This window comes from Eurosta solidaginis, chromosome 5 (assembly GCF_040869045.1).
Source record: "Eurosta solidaginis isolate ZX-2024a chromosome 5, ASM4086904v1, whole genome shotgun sequence".
In the NCBI taxonomy this organism is placed as follows: domain Eukaryota; kingdom Metazoa; phylum Arthropoda; class Insecta; order Diptera; family Tephritidae; genus Eurosta; species Eurosta solidaginis.
Genome location: NC_090323.1, coordinates 39,955,414 through 39,981,354, shown reverse-complemented (window position 1 = coordinate 39,981,354; position 25,941 = coordinate 39,955,414). Strand labels below are relative to the sequence as shown.

Genomic DNA, 25,941 nt, shown 5'->3' with positions numbered 1-25,941 from the left:
GCAAACATGTTTTTTTTATGTTAAATAAATTATGTGGCCTTGATATTTAACTCGATTCGAAATATATTTCATGCGGATTTAAAAAAAAATTATGTTATTTAACAGCTGTCGAATCGAGCGGCAGTGGTGTCAGTTGCAGTAGTGTTACTTTTTATGACAGCATCACGTTCAAAGGAGTTTGAGCAGCTGGGCATGGTGCGTGTTCGTTGAATGAAATGTTAACAATATATTGATCATCAACTAGGAAATCAAGGGCAACATAGAACATACTCAGAATAGGGGATTTATTTATTTACTCCATTGCTGCACAACGTTGAATAGACCCAACAAACAGTGAAAACAAAAATCTCAAATGTTTGAAAAAAAAACATTGATTTTCAGTTTGATATTCAACAATATTTATCATTTGAAACAAAATATTTTCTCAAACGTCGATCTTCTACTTTAGAATAATTTGAAACATACTTGAAAATTTTTCTCTCTGAAATGTTTGAGAAAACTAAATATTCTCTCCACTTTTTCTCAAACGCTGTTCTTCAAATTGAGAATGGTTTGAGATATACTTGCATTTCGTTTCATTCTGGTTGAAAACCATTGATATCATGCAATATTTTCGTTAATAGTAATGTGAATACTTTTTGCGCCAACGTGTCTAAGTTATAAAGTACATAATAAGTGTTCATGAAACCCAAAAATAAAATAAAACATAGTACAACATGCTTATTTTACATCAATGCTATCGATAGTGTCGTCCATAGTGCCGTTGATAATTCTAATTTGCATACTTTAGCTGGAAATGTAAACAAGCGATTTTATTGAGTGAAGTTGGACATAAAGTGAAAAAATAAGAAAGTGTTTAATCATTTTAATAATATTAAGTGATATTGTACTACATTATGCATAAATCTAAACGAGTTAAAAGTGAAGTGAGACAAATAATAAATTTGCTTACCGAAAGTGTCACAACAGTGGATTCCATTTCGTTCCGCTTTATTCTCATTTCAGAAAAAGTTGAGAATCCAAAAATTCTCAATTTGAAAATAAAGAAAAATTCCACATTAAAAATGTGCCTTTTAGCTTGAGAATGCTATCAACGGTTGTTTGAAATGCATTTGAAAACTAACGTTTGAAATGTGAGAAAATGGACTGTCTCAAATGTCTCTCAAACTGAAAATTTACAAAAATGTTTATTGGGGAAACGCCACTTTTTTGTAGTAATGTGTGTTTATATGGAGAATGTTGAAGCAAAAAATCGACGCGAGATTTCTACCGCTTGAAATATAAGCTAAAACTGATTGATTGCTTGCTTTACTGAATCTCTGTCGCTGCGCTCAGACGACATGTAGTTATGTGAGCGCCGCATAAATTTTCGAAGCTCTACGTACCTCTCGAGTGCACCACTGATTTAATCAAATCAAATACATGTATAGGGGTTTTCGAATCAGCAGCCGAGATAATGTATATATGTATATATTTTTACGCTCTAACAAATTTATAAACTTAACTGTTATATTAACTACAACTTTATTTAGCCCTATTGTTTTTGTTAATATTACCAAAACAATGCCGATGTTAACTTGGCTTTTAAAATTATATTGTGTATACACATACGACAATACTTATCCTTATCAATACTGACAACTATAAGGGTGATTATTTTATTTTGAATAGTACAAAAATATATAAAAGTGATCGCACAGTTCCTAAAAAATGCAAACACATTTGATGACTAATAGCTAACAACATGTATGGAATACTTCTTATTGCTATTATTACAATATGATCGCATTGTATGTATTTTCAGCTCATAATTAAATATGTGCCGCCTACATACCATTTTGTGCTTCTAAGTGTATGTAGGTGTTAATTTTAAATTGAGTTTTAACAAGCAAAAATTCAATTTGGGTACATTATCTTATTAGAACTCACTTGTGAGTAGGGCTGGGACTATCCGCATATTCGAATATATCCATACGGATATCCGTTGAGACGGATAAAATCCAGACGGCATGGATATCCGGTAAATATTCGCTTGAGAATCTATTCGGATATCCGGATTTATGTATGAAAATCCGGTTGATAACCGTATTTTTGGATATCCAGTGAAAGCAACAAATTGATGTACATATGTTTATTTAACATGAATAACAAAAAAAAAGCATAAAATAAAAAATGTTGGTTTGTAAAATTTTGGCTTTTTTTACGTTCATTTAATAATCTACAAAAATATTTTGTGAATAATTTTTCGATGTTTACTTCATATGCAGATACTCAACTTTTATATTTCAGTATCCGGACATACGGATATCAGGATTTTTCGTTTACGTATCCGGATATCCGAACAACTGATATCCGGATTTTCCATTTACGAATTCGGATATCCGGTTTGCCGGATTTTTTGCTTAGCTATCCGGTTATTCGAATATCCGGTTTATCCGGATAGTTGAAAAATCCGGATGCAGTTTACAGCCCTAGTTGTGAGTGTACCTTACATATTATTGCAATATAGAAGTATTACATATATAGTTTACTACATGATAAAAATATAAGAAGGTAGAACCGTTCCCTCATATGGTCGATAATGATTCTTTTTTGAATTTTTCGAGAAATTCATTAAATTTATGCGAAAATTTAAACAAAAGTTTGCAAATTTTGAAATTTAAAATTCTGTTCATTAGCTGCAAAACTTCAAAAATGTCATAAGCCGTCCTACCTTTAAAATTTTTAGCATGGTTTCAAGTCCATCTCTCATTTTACTGTTGCGAGAGAAAATACATTCTCCGCATATTGAGAGAGTACCTCCGGAATGACAGTCTATTGTTGGTTATGCACACGCATCGTTCCGGTGATTGCACCCGACTGCCGGGGTACAAACGCAAATATTACAACAAAAAATATGATTTGTAAAATTAACTTAGGTGGCACAAATAATAAACGAAATATTGTATATTTTAACGACTGATGTCGACTTTATTGGGCCTATTACTTAGCCCTAACCGAAGAATGTTAAGCGACAAGAAGTTGCATAGCATGTTATCATGCTATCATACTATTAGTTTCGTGCACTCTCTATAGCCCATTCCTTTCTGGCGCACTGAAAGCACGATGACATATGCGGTGTTGATTTCTCTTGTTAGTAGACCCGCTCTGGCCGTACGAACAAAATATACTTAAAAAAAATATCGAAAGTTGAATATGAGAGATGTTCTTCGCTTACAAATCAATTCAAGTCATTTTTACAATTCTAATTCAGCAATTTCGATATAAGTTAAATAAATTTGCGCCTTTAAAACAAACCAATTGACTTTTAAAAACTAAAAAGGAACTAATAACTGAAAAAAAAACGCATTATAGTACAATTAACAACAGCAAACGATTTTTAAGTGCTTCGAATATAATCAGCCTAATAGTATGTTCGAAGTACGATAAGAGTTGTTAAGAGGGTCATATGACTTTTTACAAAGCTCAAATGATGTATTAACTAAGGCGTATATAAAACAACCAGCATAATAAATACATTTATTTTGCGTCTATAAATGACTTCTAAATAAGCGTAATCTCTACGAAAATTTGCTGTTTAGAAATTTGAATGCGCATCCAAGTAATTTAATTTGAAATATAAAAATGCAGTTCAACTTGTGGCAGAATGTACATACTAATAAAAATATTAATACGCCAAACGTTTAATACTCCCATAAGCAACAATGTAAGTTGTGTGTAATTTCAATTTTTTCATGAATTTAAATAAATAAAAAATTAAAAGCAAAATTTATTGTATTATCACAAGGCGTTTGTTTGTTGCATAGCGCATGTAGTTGATGGAATGAAATGATGATGGTTGTGTATTTTGTTGCTGTTTTGGTTATCACACCATCATTTATTGCTACTTTTTAACGCTTATTGCAGCCTAATTAGTTAATAATAGTAGAGTTTTATCGCAATATGTTTTGGCTGGCACTTTCTTATCAAATGAACATGATTATTATTAGAATATACGTTTTATTTTGGGTATGACTTAAATTACAAAATACTACACATTTTAATGTCCAGTTTATAGAATTGATATTAGTTTTTATAGTTTCACATCGCTCAAAAATTCATTTATTTGATAATAAAGAAATAATATAATGAAAAATAAAAAAGGGATTTAAATTTTTCAATATTTTTTAATGCAAAAAAAATTTCAAAGGTATATAATGCATATTGAAAAAAAAGAGTCCTTAAAACAAATTAAGACGACATCAATTTTAGTTTATGCCGCACAAATGCATATCGTAGGTATATAAAACAAAAATAATAATAATCAAGCACAAATTTTGTCTGTATGCTATCATTTTCATTACAAAGTTTTGTGTATTGAATCAAGTAATGTAAAACAAAAATTTAATAGAAATAAATAGCAGTTTTGTTTGTAGTAGTTGTAAGGTCTTAAAATAACAATTAAATGTAACTTGAAAGTTGTCACGTAAAAAAAAAATCTCTTGAAGCAAATACAACAACATATCTAAAATTATATTATTTTAAGCTACCTTAAGTTATTATAATGAGACCTTTATAGAAGTGCGACGAAGTTAATGTAACGTAGGAAATGTTTTGTTTTAGGCATAAGAGTAAAATTTCTTAAATATACATTGTACATAAATTTCTTCCATCATTTACAAATATATACTATACACACAATTTAGTACAAATAATTTTTGTTAATTTTCTACTTGTTAAATTTCATCACATTTTGTTTGTCCTTTCATACTCAAAAATACATGCTTTCAAATAGAAATTATAGCTCTATTAACTCTTTAATACCCTTTGTATGCCATAGAGAAATACGTTTAATGCTTTGTTTAACAAAATATTTCCTACGCGCACCTTTTAACTGTTAATTGTGTACACAACAATTACGTTCTCACTTCGCTAATTTCTTGGTTTTTTGAAAAAAAAAAAAATTTTGTTTAGTTGGCATGCATTTAGATTTTTTTTAACAAAATACATTTGCTATAAAATTTTTAGTGAATGAGAAATTTGTCCATGAATTGAAACTGGGCTTAAATTTTAAGTCAGTGGATGTTTGTTGTTGTTGCTGCCGCTGCAGCGCTTGTTCATTTTGTAGCTGTTGCTGTGATGATTGCAAGAGCGTTGATTTATGTTGTGGTTGTTGCAATTGTTGCATTGAGCGTGCCTCTGTTGGTTGCTTCTGTTGATTTTGTTGCATTTGTTGTTGGAACGATGTACTGCGTTTAAGAATTCGTAAATTAGTCCCTGAAGCCATACGTTGCAATTTTTGTTGAATCAGCTGACCAGCTGCCGGTATGGGCATTGTTTCAAAGTGTAAAGATACGGATGCCGGACGTTGCTTCTGTTGAACAGAAGATGACGAATTAGTTAGTGATGTAAAAGTTGTAGCGGCCTCTGCGGCAAAAGCCAATAGTTCATAGCCAGACGTTGGTGATGTATTTGATTCAATTTTAGCATTATTGGTGGCAGTGTTTTTGTTGTTGGCAGCATTCATGTTAAAATTATTTAAAATATTATCTTTGTTACTGCTCTTTACAGTATTTGGACTAACAACCATTGTTGTTGCTTGTTGTTTTTGTATACCATACTTGTTGAGGTTGCCACCAATATTGGTGTCGTTGTTGACATTGTTGATTTGGCTACTACTTGGTTGTTGTTGTTGTACACACATTTTATCACTTTGTGATTTAGCGCGTGCGCGTCCACTATTAGAATATACATTCGATTGCAATGGTTGTTGCCTTTGTGATTTTGAAGCTTTATCGTGAGTTTTGACTGCTGCTGTTGCCTTTATCTGCTGTTGTTTCTCTTTGCGTATCAAATCGAAGGAGCTGACAATCTATATTTTATTTAAAAGTGAATGTTTTATTAACCGGCAAATACAAAATAGATTTTCAAGGTAATAAATAGCTATTTTTTAAAGCTACTCAGCTCAAAACGAAACTTGACTTGAAGCCAAATAAATTTCAAGTAATTAATACGAGGAAGCTTGATGGGCGACAGAGATTAACCACGACTGGTGACTAATGACAATGGTCATAGCACTATTTTTATTGAAGAATGAAAAATTATAGGAACGGTTGAAATTTAAATTGATTTGCATGTCACAGCGACTCAGAATATGGATGTTTAGTTTTATGCAAACCACATACCAACTTTAACAAGGGATGCGAGATATTAATCCCTGAGACGGAACAGTGGGTGAATGACCCTGGTTGGCCCACTAACAGCATTCAGATCTATACAGATGGATCTAAACTAGATAACAGGGTCGGAGGGGGTGTCTATTCGGAACGATTGGAAATACAAAGATTGTTTGGCCTTCCGAATCACTGTAGCGTATTTCAGGCCGAGCTTGCGGCCATACAAGACGCTGTGGACTGCCTTAACCAGAAGGGTCACATAACCGCGGGCACCAACAAAGCCGTAACAGCAAACAGAGCTCTCCCGCTGACAACCTGATAGGAGGTCAGGCAAGACGGGAGGACGCACCACAGTCCAGGGGACAGAGGGCTCACCCCACACCTTCTACCTCGAGGAGGGCGAATGCGCCGCCGCCAGCACCTGGTGCATTAATTTCGGAAGTGGGGCCAAGAATGCAAGGCTACTGGATGCCTTAAAGGGCATACGAATGGCGGTGCTTCCAAGGCAATATCCGGCGGAGGTCCTGAGCCAGGAAGAGCTGACGCGGCTGCAGGATACCATAATGATTGAGGTATCGAAGGGTTGGGGAAAGCAATCTCTAGCCTTCTGCGGTGTATATGTTAGACCAGGATTACTCCTTGTAGACTGCAAGGATGAGCAAACAGCCGAATGGCTGACTAATATCACACCAACTCTACAGGGTTGGGAGGGCCCTGCGCTTATTACGAGGAAAGGGGATGATATACCGCCGACGCATACCGTCACTATGTATCTCCCCAGGAGCAATGATCAGCAATTCGCGCTTAAACTGCTGAAGGCACAGAACACATTCTTAAATGTCGCGTTGTGGCGTATAATCAGCAGCAGTGCCGAGGAGAGAGGCTTACGGGTAAACGTACCTATCGACGAGGCATCATTTATCAAAATAAAAGAAGCTGGTTTCAAGGTGAACTACCGGTTTAGCTTTGTCCCGGTCAGACCCTGCAAACAAAAAGCCCCAGCTAGTGTGGATCAAACCCACTCACAAGCGCAGAACACTGGGGAGCAAATCGCAGAGGCACCAACAACATCCACCCAGTGCCCAGCCAGCGTCTCCTCAGCCACAGGCGGAACACCCGGGTTAATCACCGGTCAGGAGCCTACGCACGCTCCCTCAACACAGGAGTTACTGGAAGGGCTGAATTTAGAGAACCTAGGGTTGGAGGACAAAGGAGACCCTGCGGCTGTCCGGTGAGGACGAGCCGTTAAGGTTCCAGCTCTGACCGACCCACACACAAAGGCTTCCCAGATCAACCTGCACCATGCTAAAGCTGCTTCGGCAGTAATAGCACGCAGGTTCGCCTCGGAAGATCTGGGCATAGCACTCATCCAAGAACCTTGGGTGTATAAGGGTCAGGTGAGAGGCCTAAAAGAGAGAAATAATAACGTAATTTGGGATCTTTCTCAGGAAAGACCAAGAGCGTGTGTAGTGCTTAAAAATTCCATTAACTACTTTTGCATTACAGAGTTTATGAGTCAAGACCTCGTAGCAGTTCAGGCGGTGATGGAAATACAGGGAGAGTCAAGGAACATCGTCTTCGCAGCGGCCTATTTTGCGGGAGATAACCACGAGGTCCCTCCAGAGGGTGTGAAGAAACTGACGGAATATTGCAGACGGGCAAAATTACCGTTAATCATGGGATGCGACGCCAATGCGCACCACGAGGTATGGAACAGCTCAAACCCCAATTCAAGGGGTGAGTCCGTTCTTGAATTTATTATTAGTAATGACCTAAGTATATACAACGTTGGGAATTCACCAACCTCAATCACTAGATCTAGAGAGGAAGTCCTGGATATAACCCTGGGTAACGATCTGGCTGATGAGCTAGTCTCTGCATGGGGGGGTTTCCTCTGAACCCTCCATGTCGGACCATCTTATTGTCCAGTTTGTCATCGGGGCTATACCTCTAGAAGGACCACCAAAGCGAAATCCCAGGAACCCAAACTGGGATATGTTCAGAAATACAATACAGGAAAATCTTGATACTATAGAGAATAGGAACAGAGGAACAAGGTATATGGAATTAGAGACCAGGGTTAACAATGTGATTATTGAAGCGTATAACTCTAGCTGTCGTTAATCAAAGGGCCCAGGGAGTAAAACCCCCTGGCGGTCGAGGAAGCTCTCGGAAATGAGGAAAACCGTGCGCAAACTCTTCAACCAAGCATGACGCACGGGAAACTGGGAGTACACAGCAAATCTAACAACATATAACAAAGATATTAGGAAAGCTAAGAGAGCTTCAGGAAATTTTGCGAGGGTATAACAGAGGTTCCAGAGGCAGCAAGGCTTCATAAAGCCCTAGCCAAGGACCAAAGGGGGACGCGATTATCCGTGAAACTCCCCGATGGAATCTATACAAGGACAGAGGAGGAACGAGCACATAGCCTGCTTGCCGCGCACTTCCCGGACGCATCCTCGGAAACCTCGCCGGAGGAGGTTCGAGAGGTAAGACCGACACCCACAGATTGAAACCTCGCCAAAGGACTCTTCAGCGACAGCACAGTTAAGTGGGCAGTAAGGTCTTTCCAGAGCTACAAATCTCCGGGAGTGGATGGCATATATCCAGCCTTTCTGCAGCAGGGAGAGGAATTGATCCCACACCTGGCCAGGATTATGAGGGATAGCCTCGCACTGGCATACATCCCAACAGTGTGGAGAAGAGCAAAGGTGGTCTTTATACCTAAAGTGGCAAAAAAGGTCTACTCTAGTCCAAAGTCCTCTAGGCCTATAAGCCTGACATCCTTTGCTCTGAAAGCAATGGAGAAAATTGTAGACCACGAGATTAGATCAAAGGCTCTCGATAGAATGCCACTACATCGAGATCAGCCCCCCAGCGGGTTAGGGGATCAGAATATACCCGCGGTAGGTATGCCTGTCGTAAGAGGCGACTAAAATACCAGATTGAAGGGGCTGTGTAGCGCAACCCTTCAGGTTGCCAGCGCAATATATAGCTTCTCCAAACCCAATTGTCAACCTCACCTATCCGCGGCGAATCCTGTTTCACTAACAGACGAGGCTCTGGCGACCCCAAGCTCCTCATGGAACTTGGGGGTGAGGAGGGAGGGAATGGCATGAAGGTTTAATGTGGCCACATAAATCGTTCCCGAGATGGTCGGGCTAGCACCTTAATGGTGCTATGGTACCGGAGCGTACCGGATCTGTATCCGGAAAAGGACCATCACATCGATAACACTCCCCAAAGCCTTCGGGGAGCAACCTTATCGCTACAACAACAACAACAACAACATCGAGATCAGCATGCATATAGGACAGGCAGGTCGACAGAAACTGCATTGTATCAACTGTCCACAGAAATCCAAAGTGGGTTCGAGTGCGGGGAGATAACGCTATGCGCATTTTTGGACATAGAGGGGGTTTTCGACAACACGACACACGAAAGTATGAATCGGGCACTCGAGAGAAGAGAGATACAACGTCCAATCCGTATGTGGATAAACGCCTTATTGCGTACGAGGACTGCCGAAACCTCAAGTGAGGACGGTACAGTAGAGATCAAAACAACGAAAGGATGTCCACAAGGGGGCTTCCTGTCACCCCTGCTGTGGAGCCTGGTAGTAGATGAACTTCTACAGAGGCTCTCAGAAAATGGAATCCGATGTCAGGGGTACGCGGATGATATTGTTATCATTGTAAGGGGCAAATTTGAGAGCCCCCTTTGCGACATAATGCAAAGGGCATTGAGGTTAACGAAAGAATGGTGTAATGAGGTAGGGCTAAGTATCAACCCTAACAAGACATCTGTTGTGCCCTTCACCAGGTAAAGAAAACTGGAAGGGATTAGGCAAATCACAATGGAGTACAGATGGAGTACACGACTGAGGTGAAATACTTGGGAGTCGCGTTTGACTCTAAGCTCTTATGGAGGAAACACGTCGACAATACCATATCAAAGGCTACAAGAGCAATAATGGTGTGCAGACGTATTGCAGGAAGATTCTGGGGATGCAGCCCAAAGATCCTAAGATGGATGTACACAATGATAGTGAGACCTATCATAGTGTACGGAGCAGTTGCGTGGGCATCAAGGACAACCATGGTGACCGTACAAAAATCACTCACGAAGCTTCAACGCTTAGCGTGTGTCTGCATTACGGGAGCTATGCGAACATGCCCGACGGCAGCAATAGAGGTGCTGCTTGAGTTAACGCCTCTACATATAATAATTGAGCAGGCAGCCAGGAGAATTTAGTAAACATAGCTTAAGAGGGATGTGGAAGAGGCAAAGTGATACAGTCACGGAGCATGGCGAAGCTGCAGGAACAGATTTCACTTATTCAACCCACATATGATACGAGGAAGATAATTAAGTTTGAGAAGCGCTTCAAAATAAGAGCTGGGGAACAAATGTACGTGGGACACCTCCAGGATTGAAGCGCTTCACCAGGAACATACTATAATATGGTACACCGATGGCTCGAAGACACCGCAGAGCATAGGAGCGGGGATCTTCGGCCCCCGAACCAAAATATCTCTACTACTCGGAAAATATGCTAGCATCTTCCAAGCCGAAGTTGTCACCATAAGCCGGTGTGCAAAGATAATTTTACAGCGGGGATATACCAACGAGAAAATCGCTATACTCAGCGACAGTCAAGCTGCACTCAAGGCATTATCTTCAGTTGAGATTAAATCATCAACAGTCCTTGAGTGCGTAGGGAGGTTAAACAGTCTAGGAGTTAATAACACCATCCGTCTAGCATGGGTACCTGGACACAGAGGAGTAGATGGTAACGAGCGAGCGGACGAGCTTGCCAGGTTGGCAGCGGCCGGAAAGCCAATAGGTCCCGAGCCTATGGTCCCAATAGGGTCACATGCAATAAGGGAGGAATTTAGACAAAAGGAGGCGTGCCTCAGAGAACAACACTGGCGCGAAAGTCCAGGACTTCGGCAGGCAAAGGCACTAATAGGAGGGTACAACTCAAAGCGATATAAGGCTATGATTAATCTCCCAAAAAGTAGCCTTAGGATTTTAACAGGTATACTCACAGGTCACTGTAGGCTAAAGAGCCATATGCATAAATTGGGTATATCGGCTAGTAGCCTCTGTCGATTCTGTGATGCCGAAGATGAGTCTGCAGAACACATCCTGAAGGAATGTGATGCAGTCGCGAGACGAAGGCTTAGGATCCTAGGATCATCCAAATTAGAAAATAGTCACATACATTCTCTGAAGCCGAGAACCATTCTGGATTTTCTCAGAGAACTCGGCTTGGATGAAGTGTTGTAAAGAGAATGAGGGCACAATAGACCAATAGGTGCAGTGCTTAACCTCACAACATCTATCTATCTATCTATTTAAGGGTACCTCTTTCTACTTTCGCCATCCTGGAAGAGGTTGGGCATGCCGCTCTCCATCTGCAAGCTCAAGATAAAGGGGCCCTACTGATGGAAGCGGGAGCCAGGTGGAAGCATCATGATAGATGCCACACGGCAAAACTCACATGGCCGGAATGGAATGAGAAGAGATCTTGAGAGCTTCTCACCCTCCGTAAGAGGGATCTTTCCTTAGTTGTAGGTCTTCTCACTGAGCCTGAAACTGTTAGGTATCTACTCTGTGAATGTCCAGCGCTCGGTAGAAGAAGGCAAAGTTTTGTGGGCAAACCTTGTGCACATTTTTCGAGCAGGAAATTGTGGTAAAACATTTTAAAAAATTAATAAAAAGTTGTGCAAAATAAAGTGTTTAGTTCGCGCTTCACAAAATGTAACAAATAATGTAATAATACGTTATTGAATTTCTAATATAATAGGAGTTAACTTTGAGAAAAAGACTCAAATAAATTTATTTAATAAACAAATTTAAACACATACACTAATAAACAGTGAAGTAAATCGAAATAAGGCAAAAGCAAAATGAGTATGTGCGCGAAATGCAATCACTCTATAAGAGGAGAGACAGGTATACGATGCGAGGGTGTGTGTAATAAAGTGTACCATTTAAGCCTTGCATGTGCAGGTGTTGATAAATATTGTTGTAAAATGTTTGAGGAAAAACCTATGGCACGATTTATGTGTGATGAATGTGTTACATATATTCAGAATGTAGACTTGGTGCTACAAGAAATGCAAATGAGTGTGAAGAAAAACAATACAATATTAAATGAGTATAAATATGAGTTTGAAGAGGTGATGAAGAAAAGCCAAAATGAAATAAAGGCTTTATTGGAAGCTGTAGAGGGTCGATATACTCAAAGAGTAGCAACTATGGGAAGATCACAAAAGCTTTTTGAAAAAAAAATTGGTGAGATAAAAAGCTTATATGAAATGATAGAAGCAGTGAAAAATAAAACTGATATAATTGGTAAAGACAATAAAAAGGTATGTAATGAAATAAAGAAAATTAGTAGTAATAATAAGGAAAAAGGGCTGTCATATGCAGAAGTAAAGTAAAATAATTTAAAAAAAGGTGAAAACACGAGCAAAGATACTACAGTGCCTGAATTAAAGAAACGTACTCCTATTATTGTTAAACCGAAAGTAAAACAATCGTGTGAAGAAACCAAGAAAGATCTAAACAATAAAATTAATCCTTAGGAACTAAAGATAACAGATATTAAAGCTGGTAATAATGGTATTATGGTGATCGATAGTATTGATGAAAATGAAAGAGACAAAATAAAAGAAATAATGGACAAAGAAATTAGCAATGAATGTGAGATAAAGATACCTCGTGAATATAAACCAAGACTATTTATAACAGGTATGCAATTTGAAAAGAATTGTGATGAATTAAATAAATGCTTTGAACAGGGTGAAGTAAAAATTATTAAGCAATATAATGTTAAAGTTAGTCACAAAAATTATTATAATGCAATAGTTGAGGTGGATGTGGAAATATTTACTGAAGCGTTAAAATTAGATAAACTGAATATAGGATGGGAAAGGTGCAAAGTATACGATGGTGTTGATATAACAATGTGTTTTAAATGTAAAGGATACAACCATAAAGCTAGTGAATGCAAAAATGAAGATGTTTGTAGCAAATGCTTGGGTAAACATAAACCCATGGAGTGCAAGGAACAACCTAAAAACATGTGCATAAATTTTATTAGAGCTAATGAGAAATTAAATCTAGGGCTTGATACCAATCACCCGTGCAATAGCACATTGCCCTGTCTACTTAAAACACTTAAATGTAAAAAAAAAGGCTAGGATATTAGCAACTAACAACCAGGCCACTGGCTCACCTGGACCATGCTAATGTTATGCAACGTAGAGTATCAAAGTACCAAAAAAGATCCACAAAGGACATCAACAATGACTTTAAATGCATATATTTAAACATAAATAGCCTAGTAGCTAACAAATCAGAGTTGGAAGTGTTGGCGGAAGTTCATAGACCAGGCATCATACTGTGCTCTGAAAAATGTACAACCAAAGATATTGTAGACAATGAATTTAAAATAGCAACCTATAAAATGATAAGATGTGATTCCCATAGCAGGCACACAGGAGGTGTGTTAGTTTATGTACATAGTACAATTGATGTTAAAGTAATCTATAATGATAACATAAATGAAAACGTATGGTGCATTGTAATAAAACTGAAGAAGGTTGATAAAACGTGGCAGATTGGAGTTCTGTACCACTCGCCGAGCACTAGTGATGCAGCTTTTGTTGAATACCTAAATGAAATTCTAATTGATAAATATGAAAAAAGTAACCATAATATAGTAGTCGGTGATTTTAATATTAACATGAACTGCATTTCAACATATAGTACTAAATTAAATGAGATATTTGCTGTGATGGGGATGAGCCAAAAAATAGAATTTAATACGCGAATCACAGATACAAGTGAATCGAAAATTGATTTATTATTTTCAAACTCGGATGAAATTCTCTAATAATTTTCAGGAATACAAAATATCTGATCATGAAACTCTAAAATTTAATATTAAAACGTTCAAAGTATACAAGATGAGACTGACCAAGAAAATCATAGCATGGGACAAATATAATAGTGATATTTTAATAAGCATCCTTAGATCATTTAACTTCAACTTTACTATAAACTTATCAATTGATGTAAAAGTCGAATTAATTAATAATATAATTATTCAGGCTATGGAAAGTTTAACCTACGAGAAAGAAGTGCATATCAAGTTAATGAATAAATGGTATGACAAAGAATTGGCACAAATGAATAAATATAAATACAATATGTACACGCGTGCGTTACAAACTGGAGAGTGGGATGAATATAAAAATATAAATAGGTCATACAAAAAATTAATCAAATTAAAAAAAATAAAGTATATGGAGAATAAAATCATCTAAATGAATATAATGCTAAAGAAATGTGGAAATATCTCAAAGAAACGGTTAACCAAATTAAAGATAACGAAGGGATAAAAAAGGTGATACTGAATGGCATACTGGTTGAAAACGAAACCGATCTGGCGAATGGTCTGAATAGATTTTTTGTAAACAGTGTGATTGATATTAATAATAACATCGAAACCTGTCAAGTAGCACTAGAGGATACACAAGTCCATTCAAAATTAAAGTTTGCTGAAATTACCACCGATGATGTTATTAATATCCTAACAGACTTTAAATATAAAATAGGTGGAAGAAAACTGCTATCCGAAGGTGTACTAAAAGATTGTCAACAATAATACCTGTGGAAAAAGTTAAAAAGACAATGCAACCTGAAGAACTTAGACCCATAAATACCCTGCCAAGTGATGCTAAAATTCTCGAAGTCGTTGTTAAGAATCAGTTGGTGAATCATCTTGAAGTAAATAATATACTAGTCTACCAACAGTCAGGATTTAGGAAAAAACATTCCTGTGAGACAGCGCTGAACTTGGTGATATCTGATTGGAAAGAAGGGCTAAACAACAAAAAAGTAGTGGTTTCAGTTTTCCTTGACCTCAAAAGAGCTTTTGAAATGGTGAATAGAGAGACATTAATAAAAAAAATGCAGCGGATTGGCATAACTGATATTGAACTTAAATGGTTCCGCAACTATTTGAAGCAGAGAAAGCAGAAAACAGTTATAAATGCTGTGACGTCGGATGAATTAGAGGTACCCATAGAGTTACCTCAAGGCTCAGTATTGGCACCTATATTATTTCTTATATACATAAATGACATAGTCAATGATATCGAAGGTTGTGAAATTAGACTTTTTGCGGATGATGCATTAATTATGATAAGTGAAAATAATATTAATAATGCACTTGCCAAAATGCAACATGAACTAAATAACTTGTTTAAATGGTTGTGTGGTAATAGACTGAAACTAAACATAAATAAAAAAAATGTACCTGAGTATTTAAGTAAAAATATAGCATTATTTGAGCAAACTCACAACATAAATACGAGGAGCTAACATAATTTCAAATTGCCGCTTTTTAGAACTGAAATTGATCAACAGAACCTTTTCTACAAGGGTCTGAAAAGTTACAATGATCTGCCTATGGATATAAAAAGTTGCAACCAAATAACAGTATTTAAAACAAAATTATATGAATATTGTAAAATCTTAGCTATAAGATAACAAACTGTAATATTTTCTAATTTACGAATTAGGTTTCTGGCCGTAATAAATAAATAATCTAATCTAATCTATAGCTGAGGTCATGCTTAGTTAGCTTCACAAACTCAACGAAGTGGTTTGATTAGAATAGTAGGAACAAATCCGTGTGGTTTCACAATGGGCCTATATGAACCTAACGTAACCTAACCTTTATGTAAATTACTATTCAGTAAGTAGAAGGTATTATTACAAATAAATAATATTCCGTACCTTTTCTCCATATTGGTTGCAGCTATTTTGACTCTGACTATGAAACAATTGACGTTTTGAAGACATGCAACCTGCAACACTGTTGTGGTTATGCCCATTATTATTGTTACTGCCGGCAGCAACAAGCTTTACTGCACAGCCGCCGCCAATGCGCTTTTGACTGGCGCCAACACCATTAACACTTTCAATGGATGAACATGTCATTGTTGTTGAGGCAAGACCAATATTTAATGCTGTTGTTGTTATTATGTTAGAGGATATTTTACAAGTGTTCGAATTCATATTCGTATTACAATTGTTTGAACTTAAATTATTTAATTTAATACCATCCAAATCACCCATAGATTTATGGCGTTGTCTTTTTGAACTTTTACTATTGTCGTTTTCATTACTGGCAACTGTTGTTGTTATTAATGATGATGTTACAGAGTCAGAATTATTATTTTTATTGCCATTGTTTGTAGTATTTCCAATACCACCATTTAAGGCATTATGCTTATCATCACACTTAATGACTGTATGTTGTTGCTTTATCTTCTTACTACTATTATTATTATTGTTATATGCATTATTTTGCTTTTGATTATTTAATTGAATATTATTTGAGTTCTGAGTGCAACCGATAGCAGCTGCGGCAGCCACTGCTGCTTTTGCCATTAAAGTTGTTGGTATATTTGAAAATGTATCGCCATCGGAATATTTACGTCGTGTATCTATACCTGTTCGCTTATCATGTACCCATCTTTTAAGTCTTTTAATAAATGGCATAATCATAAAAAATGAATTGGCATTTAAACCCAATTTGGCTTTTGATATGGCATCATTTTTATTAATTGGTAACGAATCAATCGGAAACCAATCACAGCATTTAATCTCATTGCGAGTACGCGGTGAGAATTGCGTTTTAAGTGATACATCGCGTACTATGTACAAGCGAGTATATTGATAATTAATAACAGCCTCAATGTAGTCATTTGGTACTATTAAATTTGTTATATCATAGCCAGTCTCCTCATAAACCTGTTCGAAAAATTTTATAAAAAAATATTGAATTTAATAAAAATGAATAAAGGTTCGCTGTTGTGCTATACTTACTTCTCTTGTGGCACAATGCACTGGATCTTCATTTTCATTGACTTTACCCTTTGGAAAGCCCCACGAACATTTAGCAAAATATGATTGCACTAAAAGGCAAAAATTGAGATCCTCAGATATTAGTATGGCCCCAAAAGTGGGCACTGCTAACTTGTAGTTTTTCCAATCATCTAGAATTTTATCGATTGATGTTAAATGCTCACGTAGAAATGGAATATGCTGTAAAAAAAATAAGTAAAATTCATAAAAAAAAAATATATTTAAAAAGTCATTTGCTGATTTTTTTCAAGTCAAATTTTGTTGCTGACTCTTTCGATGATAATTTAGGAGGTATTCACTTGTTAAATTCTTTAGATTTTGGCTGTCGGGCAATTTCCGAAGCTGACATTTCTAAGTCTATAATTGGATTAAATAATTCAAAGCTTTTTGACGCTCATGGACTATCCGCATTCGTACTTAAGCAATGCATAGATTCGATTTGCGAGCCCTTAGGCTTATTATTCAATCTCTCACTGAAGCAAGGCATATTTTTTTTTTCAGGTGTATGCTATCACTGGTATATCAAAGGACTTGATAGAGTTAGTTATAATTTGCGACTGAGTAAGTTATCCTCGCTGGGTGTGCATAATCAGTTTCTATTGAATCAAATTTTATCTTGCCAATACGGTTAATTTTGTTGTTGTTGACGATGCGAGATCACCTCCTTATATTGCTACTTCGGGAGTACCTCAAGATAGTATACTGGGACCTTTATTATTTTTAATATTTATTATAGATGCCAGTTCTTGTTTCAAGTTCGTTCATCATCTTTTCTATGCTGACGATTTGAAGATCTTCATGATTGCAAAAAGTTACACTGATATTGAAGTTATTCAACATGAGCGACGACTGGTATAGACGAAATAAGCTAGTTCTAAACGTTGACGAATGTTGCTTCGTAACTTAACACACAACGCGAACGCCCCTTCAATCTTATTTCATTTCGAATTTTGCTCTAAATTCTTTTACTAAAATCAAGGATATTGGTGTTGTGTTCGATTTCAACTTCTTTTTTACAGAGCATCTTAACTTTATTATACCTAAGGCTTATGCCGCTTTTGCTTTTATAAAACGGAATAGTCGTGAGTTTAAGGATCCCTACACGAAAGAAATACTTTATTATGCTTTTGTTAGATCGAAACTGGAATATGCGACCATAGTTTGGAATCTCTTCTACGCTATCCAGTCGAATAGACTTGAACGTGTTCAAAAAAGGTTCCTGCACTTTGTTGCCATTAAGGTTTGACTTGCCTATTCCGTCATATATTTCGCGATGTAGATTGATTGATATGCAAACTTTTGAGGTTAGAAGAATTTCTGGACTCTTGTTCCTGCATGGCCTACTCAATGGGAATATTGATTGCCCTCCCTTGCTAGAACTCATGAAGCTTAATGTTTCATGTAGATCTTTACGTCACTCTGATATCTTTCATATTGAATATTGTAGGCGTAATTATGCTCAGTATGATCCAATAACTCGAATGCTAACTGACTTTAACTCATTTTACTATAATAATATTCGTAAGACAAGTTTTATTGTACTGGTATAAATTGTTATCTAGTTTGTAAGGTTTTGTAATACCATAGACTAAATAAATATTGTGACGAATATTAGTATTAGTAAGTGCTACTACCACCACGAAGCCGATACTAAGCGGTATGTACGTAAACAAATCAATCATCTACACACATACATACAAGGCAGCAGAGAGATACTCACAAACGCATTTCATCATCAGCGAAGTATTACTCACATATACACACGCATATGGATCATGTATATGTAGGCACACAATTATTTGTGCGATATCCAAAATTAATTTTATTAATTAAAGTTTTGAAATTTACATAAATATATATATATAAGTTTAATAAAATGAAATAAATGTATTGAAGGCGTGGTGTATGACACGTTCGTTGCATTGTACAGGTTTACAAGTATGATATGTATGAGAGGGAAACAATTTCTTTCCCTTTCTAACACACGGCAGTTTGACACTTCGGTCAGTGTCAAACTAGCGTGGAACCCAATGGAACCTGCGTGGAACATGAGTTTTGACACAGGGAAGCAAAAAAGGGATCGGAATATCAGATATGGGTTGCTGTGATGGTAAATTTTTTTGAACGAATTTAGTAGGAAATTTTAAGTGCACCCATATGGGTCCTTCAGAAAATTATAAAAAAGTCTTCAATTGGGGTATCTGAGGACGCGTAGTTATTTCAGTATTAAGAATACAAACACGTGAGTTAAGTTTTTCTACCCGTTCAAAAGTTCTCCGCGAAAAACAGTTTGAAACCGAGGTCGACTGCAATAACCCGTCCAAAAAAGCGGAAAGAAAAATGAATAGACGCGTTTTGTCCTGTTGTCAATAGTCCGAAGAGGAAAAGTATTCGAATTATTGGAAGCGAGGCCAAAACGCGTCTATTAATACTTCCCCCGACGGTTTTGGTCGTGTTTTAGCAATCGTCCCCCTCGTTTGAAAGTAAATAAGTATATTTCTTTGTAATATAAGAAAACAAAATTTTAAGCAGTTTTCGATAGCAGCTACTAAACTTTTTCTGATCCTAAGAAGTACAACAGTGTCAAATAGAATCCATAAAAAAAACGAAGAAGAACAAGCATTTTATCAGGTGAGCGTGGCAGTGTATGTGTGTGCTGCTACATATCCTACTTGTAGACCTGTACAATGCGTTCGTTGTCCAAGTATTAACTTTCTTCTTCTTCTTTCGTTTTTGTATTTATCTGTTTGACAGTTGGGGTAGCGTTGCCAGTTGGTGTGGTATTGGCAAAGTTGCCGTCGCTCACATATATAGCTAATTACAAGTAGGAGGTATGTACAGCAGTTCTAGCGGCCGAAACGTCTACACTGTATCAGAAATATGCCAATGAAGCCGCAGAGAGTATAAAAGAGCGCAAGCTGAGCAACCGTTGAATCAGTTTGATTTAAACATGGTATCAGTTGCGAAGTGAAGTTTAATTGCGAAGTACTTTTAAAGTAGTCTAATAAAGACCATTTTGTAATACAGAATATTGGAATGTTTTATTCAACAGTTTAGCGATACGAACGTAAGCAGTAGATTGCAAATGAGCGGAATTTCACTAAATTCGTTACAATATAAATAAAAAATAAATAAATATTGATCTCATGTTATCATGTTTTGATCAACATCTTAACATTCCTTGACACACATGCGATTTCACAATTCTGCTGTCGGGAAGTTTACGTACATCTGTTTTCTTAACTATTCATTGCTCCCATTCAAAAAGCGAAATCTTCTAACGGAAGCCTCAAAAAAAAGCAATCTCTTATAGTATGGACCATAACTGAGTTTCTAAAAGAGGCGGTTCGACATTGCAATTGGTAATTTTTCATTGCTAGGTTTGCTTTTCCACATACGAATAAAGCTTAAGAAATCGTTGGCGGCTACCGTGGTGTGATGGTAGCGTGCTCCGCCTACCACAACGTATGCCCTGGGTTCACACCCCGGGCAAAGCAACATCAAAATTTTAGAAATAAGGTTTTTCAATTAGAAGAACATTTTTCTAAGCGAGGTCGCCCCTCGGCAGTGTTTGGCAAGTGCTCTGGGTGTGTTTCTGCCATGAAAAGCACTCAGTGAAAACTCATCTGCCTTGCAGATGCCGTTCGGAGACGGCATAAAACATGTAGATCCCGTCCGGCCAATTCGTAGGGAAAATCAAGAGGAACCCGTCGCAAATTGGAAGAGAAGCTCGGCCTTAGATCTCTTCGGAGGTTATCGCGTCTTAAATTTTTTTTTTTATAATCGTTCCCGAGGCAGACGAGCTTTTGCCAGAAGATGCTGGTACCGAACCGTATCGCATTCAATCCAAACAACCTTCAACTGCGACCCGAATATTAATATTTTAATGAGCTAAGATAAAATTTGTTTCTCTTATCATTCTTTTTTCAAGATCGAACACTATTTAATTGGCTCGCCTGAATACAAATACCTACATACACATTATTAAAAACTGAACGATTGGAAACGTGTCCTTAACAACTAACCACCCTACGTTGGCACTGGAGAGTGTTGTTTCAGGCTGTACGTTGCGTATTGACCGGAATCACATTCATTCCGTAAACAATCAGAAACTCTGTTTTTAAGACAGTTGAAGTAGAGGAGGATTGGAAACCTATCCTTTCCAGCCTCTAAAAAATGAGCTGCTCATTCCGCTGAACTGCTGTTACTAAGCTCATCTGAGTCCGACAGCGTTCAATATTTAAAACCTAAATAACTATTACGTGAGTGTTGGAGTATGGCGGATTGGAAACATATGCTTTTCAACCACACTACGAAAGGGATTCACATTCCCTCGAAAGGGTGCGCTACACAATCCCTTGAGTTATTGGGGTATTTTAGTCGCCTGCTGAGACAGGCGTACCTGCCTAGGGTATATTCTAAAGCCCCCACAGCGGGTTAGGGGGCTTTCTACACGGAGCAAATACTTTTCACACATGTAAGTCCATTAATAAAAATTTAACAGAAAAATTGAATTTAAAACGGGAGTTGTTGCGCGTCTCTCTAAGGAGAATGCTTTCTTTTTCTGCGAGCTCAGGGTATTTATCTTTAAGAACGGGGTCGGTAGGGCGATTCCTGGCATAGAGGCCAGACGCCTTTTTGTGGATATCACTGACGACCTGATTTGGGATTTTCTTCTACGTACGGCTGAGTTCTGAGTTATCTTATTTTATCATAATGCTTGCGAAGATTACTTCTTAGGTTCCTTTTGCTTTTTTTTTTTTTAGACTTGGCGACCATATTGGGGACCCGCAGTATGCAAGCTCTAGATTTAAGGGACAATTGAGGGTGCATGCTCGCCAAAATATAGATCCTGCTCGAATGTTACTCCCAGTATTTTTGAATATAGTCCACACGTTATTTCATCCAATATGATCGACATTTGCCATGTCGATGTTGTAAATAAGGTCGCCGATGACTTAGTCGATGACAATTTAAGGTTTGGTTGATGATGGTAAATGATGATGGTGGCCTAGGTGTGGACCGGTGGCAATTGGATGTGGCAAGTATGTTGGCAGGATGATGTTAAGCTAATGGGTCTATAATCTTTGGCATACACGTGACCGATCTTTCACGCCTTTGGTAGGAAAGCTACACGAGTAGTTCTCCAAGAGTGCGTTACATGATTCAGTCCTATGCACCCATCGAATATTATTTTAAGCCATTCCACGACCGCCATACTTGAGACTTGTAACATGGCCGGGAACCGGCGATTTAAAGTTAGAAAACGTCTTCACTGCCCACTCGATCTTGGTATAGGTCACTATTGAAGGTTGGCTATTGAAGGTTGTGAAATTAAATTATTCGCTGATGATGCATTAATAATGATTAGGGAGAATAATATTAATGCTGCACTTTCTAAAATACAACATGAACTGAATAACCTGTATAAATGGTTGTGCGGAAATAGACTGAAACTTAATATAAATAAAACGAATATTATGATAATAACAAGGAGGAACGTTAATGAGGATATAATTGGTTTAAAAATAAATGATGAAAGCATACAAAAAGTTGACAGTATAAATTATTTGGGCATTATAATTGATAACAAACTCAAGTTTGAAGAACATATAAACTACACAGTCGAGAAAGTTGCGAAAAAAATTGGGGTTATGCAGAGAACATCCAAATATATTCAAAAAAAAAGTACAAAATAATTATATATAAGTCCATTATAGATCCGCACTTTGTATACTGCCCATCTATTCTATTCATTGTGTCAGACAAAGAAATAGATAAACTTCAAAAGGTGCAAAACAGATTCTTAAAAACCCAGAGATAATCGTACGGCTGATATGCTGAGAAGTTTGAACTGGTTAAGTGTCAAGCAAAAGATTTTTTTTTCACGCTATGAAGTTTATATTTAATATTAAAAGTGAAAATGTACCTGAATATCTAAGTAAAAACGTAGTATTAGTTAAGCAAACACATAACATTAATACAAGGAATAAACATAATTTCAAACTACCTTTATTCAGAACTGAAATAGATCAGCAAAATATTTTTTATAAAGGTCTAAAAAGTTTCAATGAACTGCCTATAGATATAAAAAGTTGTAATGAAATCGTAGCTTTTAAAGCAAAGCTTTACGAATATTGTTTAGGTTGTAAAATTGTAAATTGTAATCTAATTTAATTTATGAATTAGGCTTTTTTGCCGTAATAAATAAATGAAATGAAATGAAAGTGTGAGTGCTGTCTGCTGGCTCTTCTAAACCATCTCCCGATGGGAAATGTGAATCGAGAAGCACCTCAACCGGTCTTTGCTAGCTTAAAAATTTCTTTTACCTGTCTTCTTAGAAGACTCAGCTCATTGCTCCACCATGGCGGCTTTGCTTTTTCTCTGAATCTTCTTAGAGGGCAAGCTTTGTTATACGCAGTCATAAGCGTCCTAGTTAGGAATTCCTTATACTCCTCCAGTTCTTCCACATTGGCAACCTCTTTGGATTGTACCTGTTTCTGGAATTTAGTCCAGTTTGTTGACCTAGGGGTTCCTCCCTTCTCTACCCTTTTAGGGGGATGCTAAAGCTGATATACGCATGGTCTATCAAGTACCATCCAATCATACCTTGATATATCACGTTCGGAGTTCAGTGTAATATCCAAAGCATTGCTGGATGTTGGACCAATGTATGTAGGGACATTTCCCCTGTTGGCTATCTGCAAATTGGTTTGCAGGATGTAACAAAATAGAGATTCGCCTCTCTCGTTCGTATCTGATCCTCCCCACACATTGTGGTGCGCATTTGCATCCGCGCCTATGACCAACCGCCCTTTGCGCCCTTCGTCCTGTACTAGCCTTTTGCACTCCATCGGTGGAACCTCCACAGCATGGGCCATCTAGCAGGATGCCAGGATAAGTGCCTGCTTATTCCTTAGCCCAACAGCCACCACTACGAGGTCCTCAGTGGTGTAATTAGGCAGCAATAATGAATGCAGCTGTTTCCTTACCATTACTACAGCCCGCACCCGTACTTCCGTTTGCACATAGCAAACGCCAAATCCGAGCGCGCTAAGACGAGAAACCTTTACTCCCGATGAGAGCCACGGCTCCTGGGTCAGCGCCATGTCAAACGAATCCTCCTCAAGGGTTAGGAGTTCGCTCGACGCCACTTTACTGTTTTGGAGGTTTATCTGTAGGACTCGCAGCACCATTGGGCTGTTTGTCCCCCTCCAGCACCTTCGTTGTGATGTCGTCGTCCCCCTTGCGCTTTTGGTTTAGAGTGTTCGAAGCCCCCTTCAGCCTCTTGTAACCGTTGTGCCGGGTGTTCCTCTGTGCGACTCACAGCACTATCTGGCTGTTGGTCCTCTTCTAACACCTTCGTGGAGACGTCGGCTACCTCTTACCTGTCTTTTTTCCCTTAGGCTTTTGAGGTCCCTTTCGACTTCGCCCACTTCCAGCGTGTTAGGATTTTTATCCTTGGGACAATATATCCTCCGCTGCTTGTTTATTTGGAAGATGTAGAACTGACCTTCCTCCGTAGGCCGAGATACAGTAAGGACCTTCCAATCCTGTGTTGTTATGTTCGGATTCTGATTCTGCAGATGTCGCAGTGTATCCTCCGACTTCATCACGTATGGTATCCATACCTTAACTTTTGGTACCGTGGGGATTTGCGCTTTATCCGATTAACCAGCGCCACAGTCAGTGACTGCTTTGCCACATCACTCTTCTTCTCGGGAAAAGCCGGAGTCTTAGTGTTAACTCCTTTTGGCACCTCCGAGAAAGCCGGAGTCTTAGCTTTAACTCCCTTTAGCACGTCCGAGAAAGCCGGAATCTTAGCGTTATCTCCCTTTGGCTTATCTCCTACTTCCGTAGTTGGAACTTCCCTCTGATTCGCAGCTTTCGGGGTAGTTGCAGCTTTAGGCCTATTTGTATTGTCTATATGACTGCCCTGCCTCGCGGCTCTGGGACTGGGTACTTTCTGCCACTTGAAAGAAGGCTTGGCGCCTTCCGCCGAACGTTGTCTCCTCATGCGCGAATCGACTCTTCTTCCTCGTACCGGTTGCAGAACCGAGGGTTTCTAGCAGCAAACCTTTTGAACGGCCTTCGATCTACTTCTACCGCCTCATGGGCCCATTCCAAAAGCTCGATCTCTACTTCTGTTGGGTCCACCACTGCCCCCAGGCGTGGGACAATTCTTAGTGCTGCACGGTACTCCGAGAGAGCTCCTTTACTTCCTCTGCTCCGTACCCTTCTCCACTCTTCTACTCCGTTTTCATTTGTGTGCTTTTCCAACACTGAGTTCATTGCATCAGCACTACTCTCGTCGTCCTTGGCTTGTGCCTCAGTCCTCCTCTTATCATCCTCCTTATTACAATTTGGTAATGAGTCGTTCTTCTTGGTCGTACGACCACCTTCCCGACAAGGCGGGCTCAGCGGTCCAGTATTATATACAGGGAAGGAACCGTCAGCCACAGCAGCGCCCCTTACTGCGGAAAGGCCATCAATACTTCCCGAGGTGGCCCGGTATCGGGAAGGCTCCGTTCGAATACAGCCGAATTTATCCCTGACTGCAAATCGTCCAATAGGCACGGTCCGCATAACACCCTGGATTAGGGGGGTTGGCAGTTCTTGGTCACCGACATCCCACCGCCCTCCTATAAGGCGAAACGGCGTAGATGGCAGTTCTAAACAGCTCCTCCTCATAGTCGGGCGCTATGGAGATCGGCTAAGCCCTCACACCAACGACAAGGTGCCTACCCTACTGAGGGTGTTCTCAGTTCTCAGTAGAACACAAGTTCTCAGTACTTAGTTTCAATATATTTATACCTAGTCTGTAAGATTA

At 38.2% G+C, this 25,941-nt stretch overlaps 1 protein-coding gene across 3 annotated transcripts in view; it reads right to left on the bottom strand.

The window, feature by feature from the left end:
* Nucleotides 1-386: 386 nt before the first annotated feature.
* The window catches only part of DCP2 (decapping protein 2), a 52,151-nt gene continuing 26,596 nt past the window's right edge, over nucleotides 387-25,941 (bottom strand). For all 3 annotated transcript variants that reach the window (XM_067788498.1, XM_067788499.1, XM_067788500.1), the window contains 3 exons: nucleotides 17,073-17,291; nucleotides 15,978-16,997; nucleotides 387-5,851 (listed from right to left, as the gene is read on the bottom strand). In XM_067788498.1, the coding sequence (XP_067644599.1) occupies nucleotides 4,976-5,851; nucleotides 15,978-16,997; nucleotides 17,073-17,291 (2,115 nt within the window). In that variant the 3' untranslated portion in view covers nucleotides 387-4,975. The remainder of the gene's footprint in view (nucleotides 5,852-15,977; nucleotides 16,998-17,072; nucleotides 17,292-25,941) is intronic.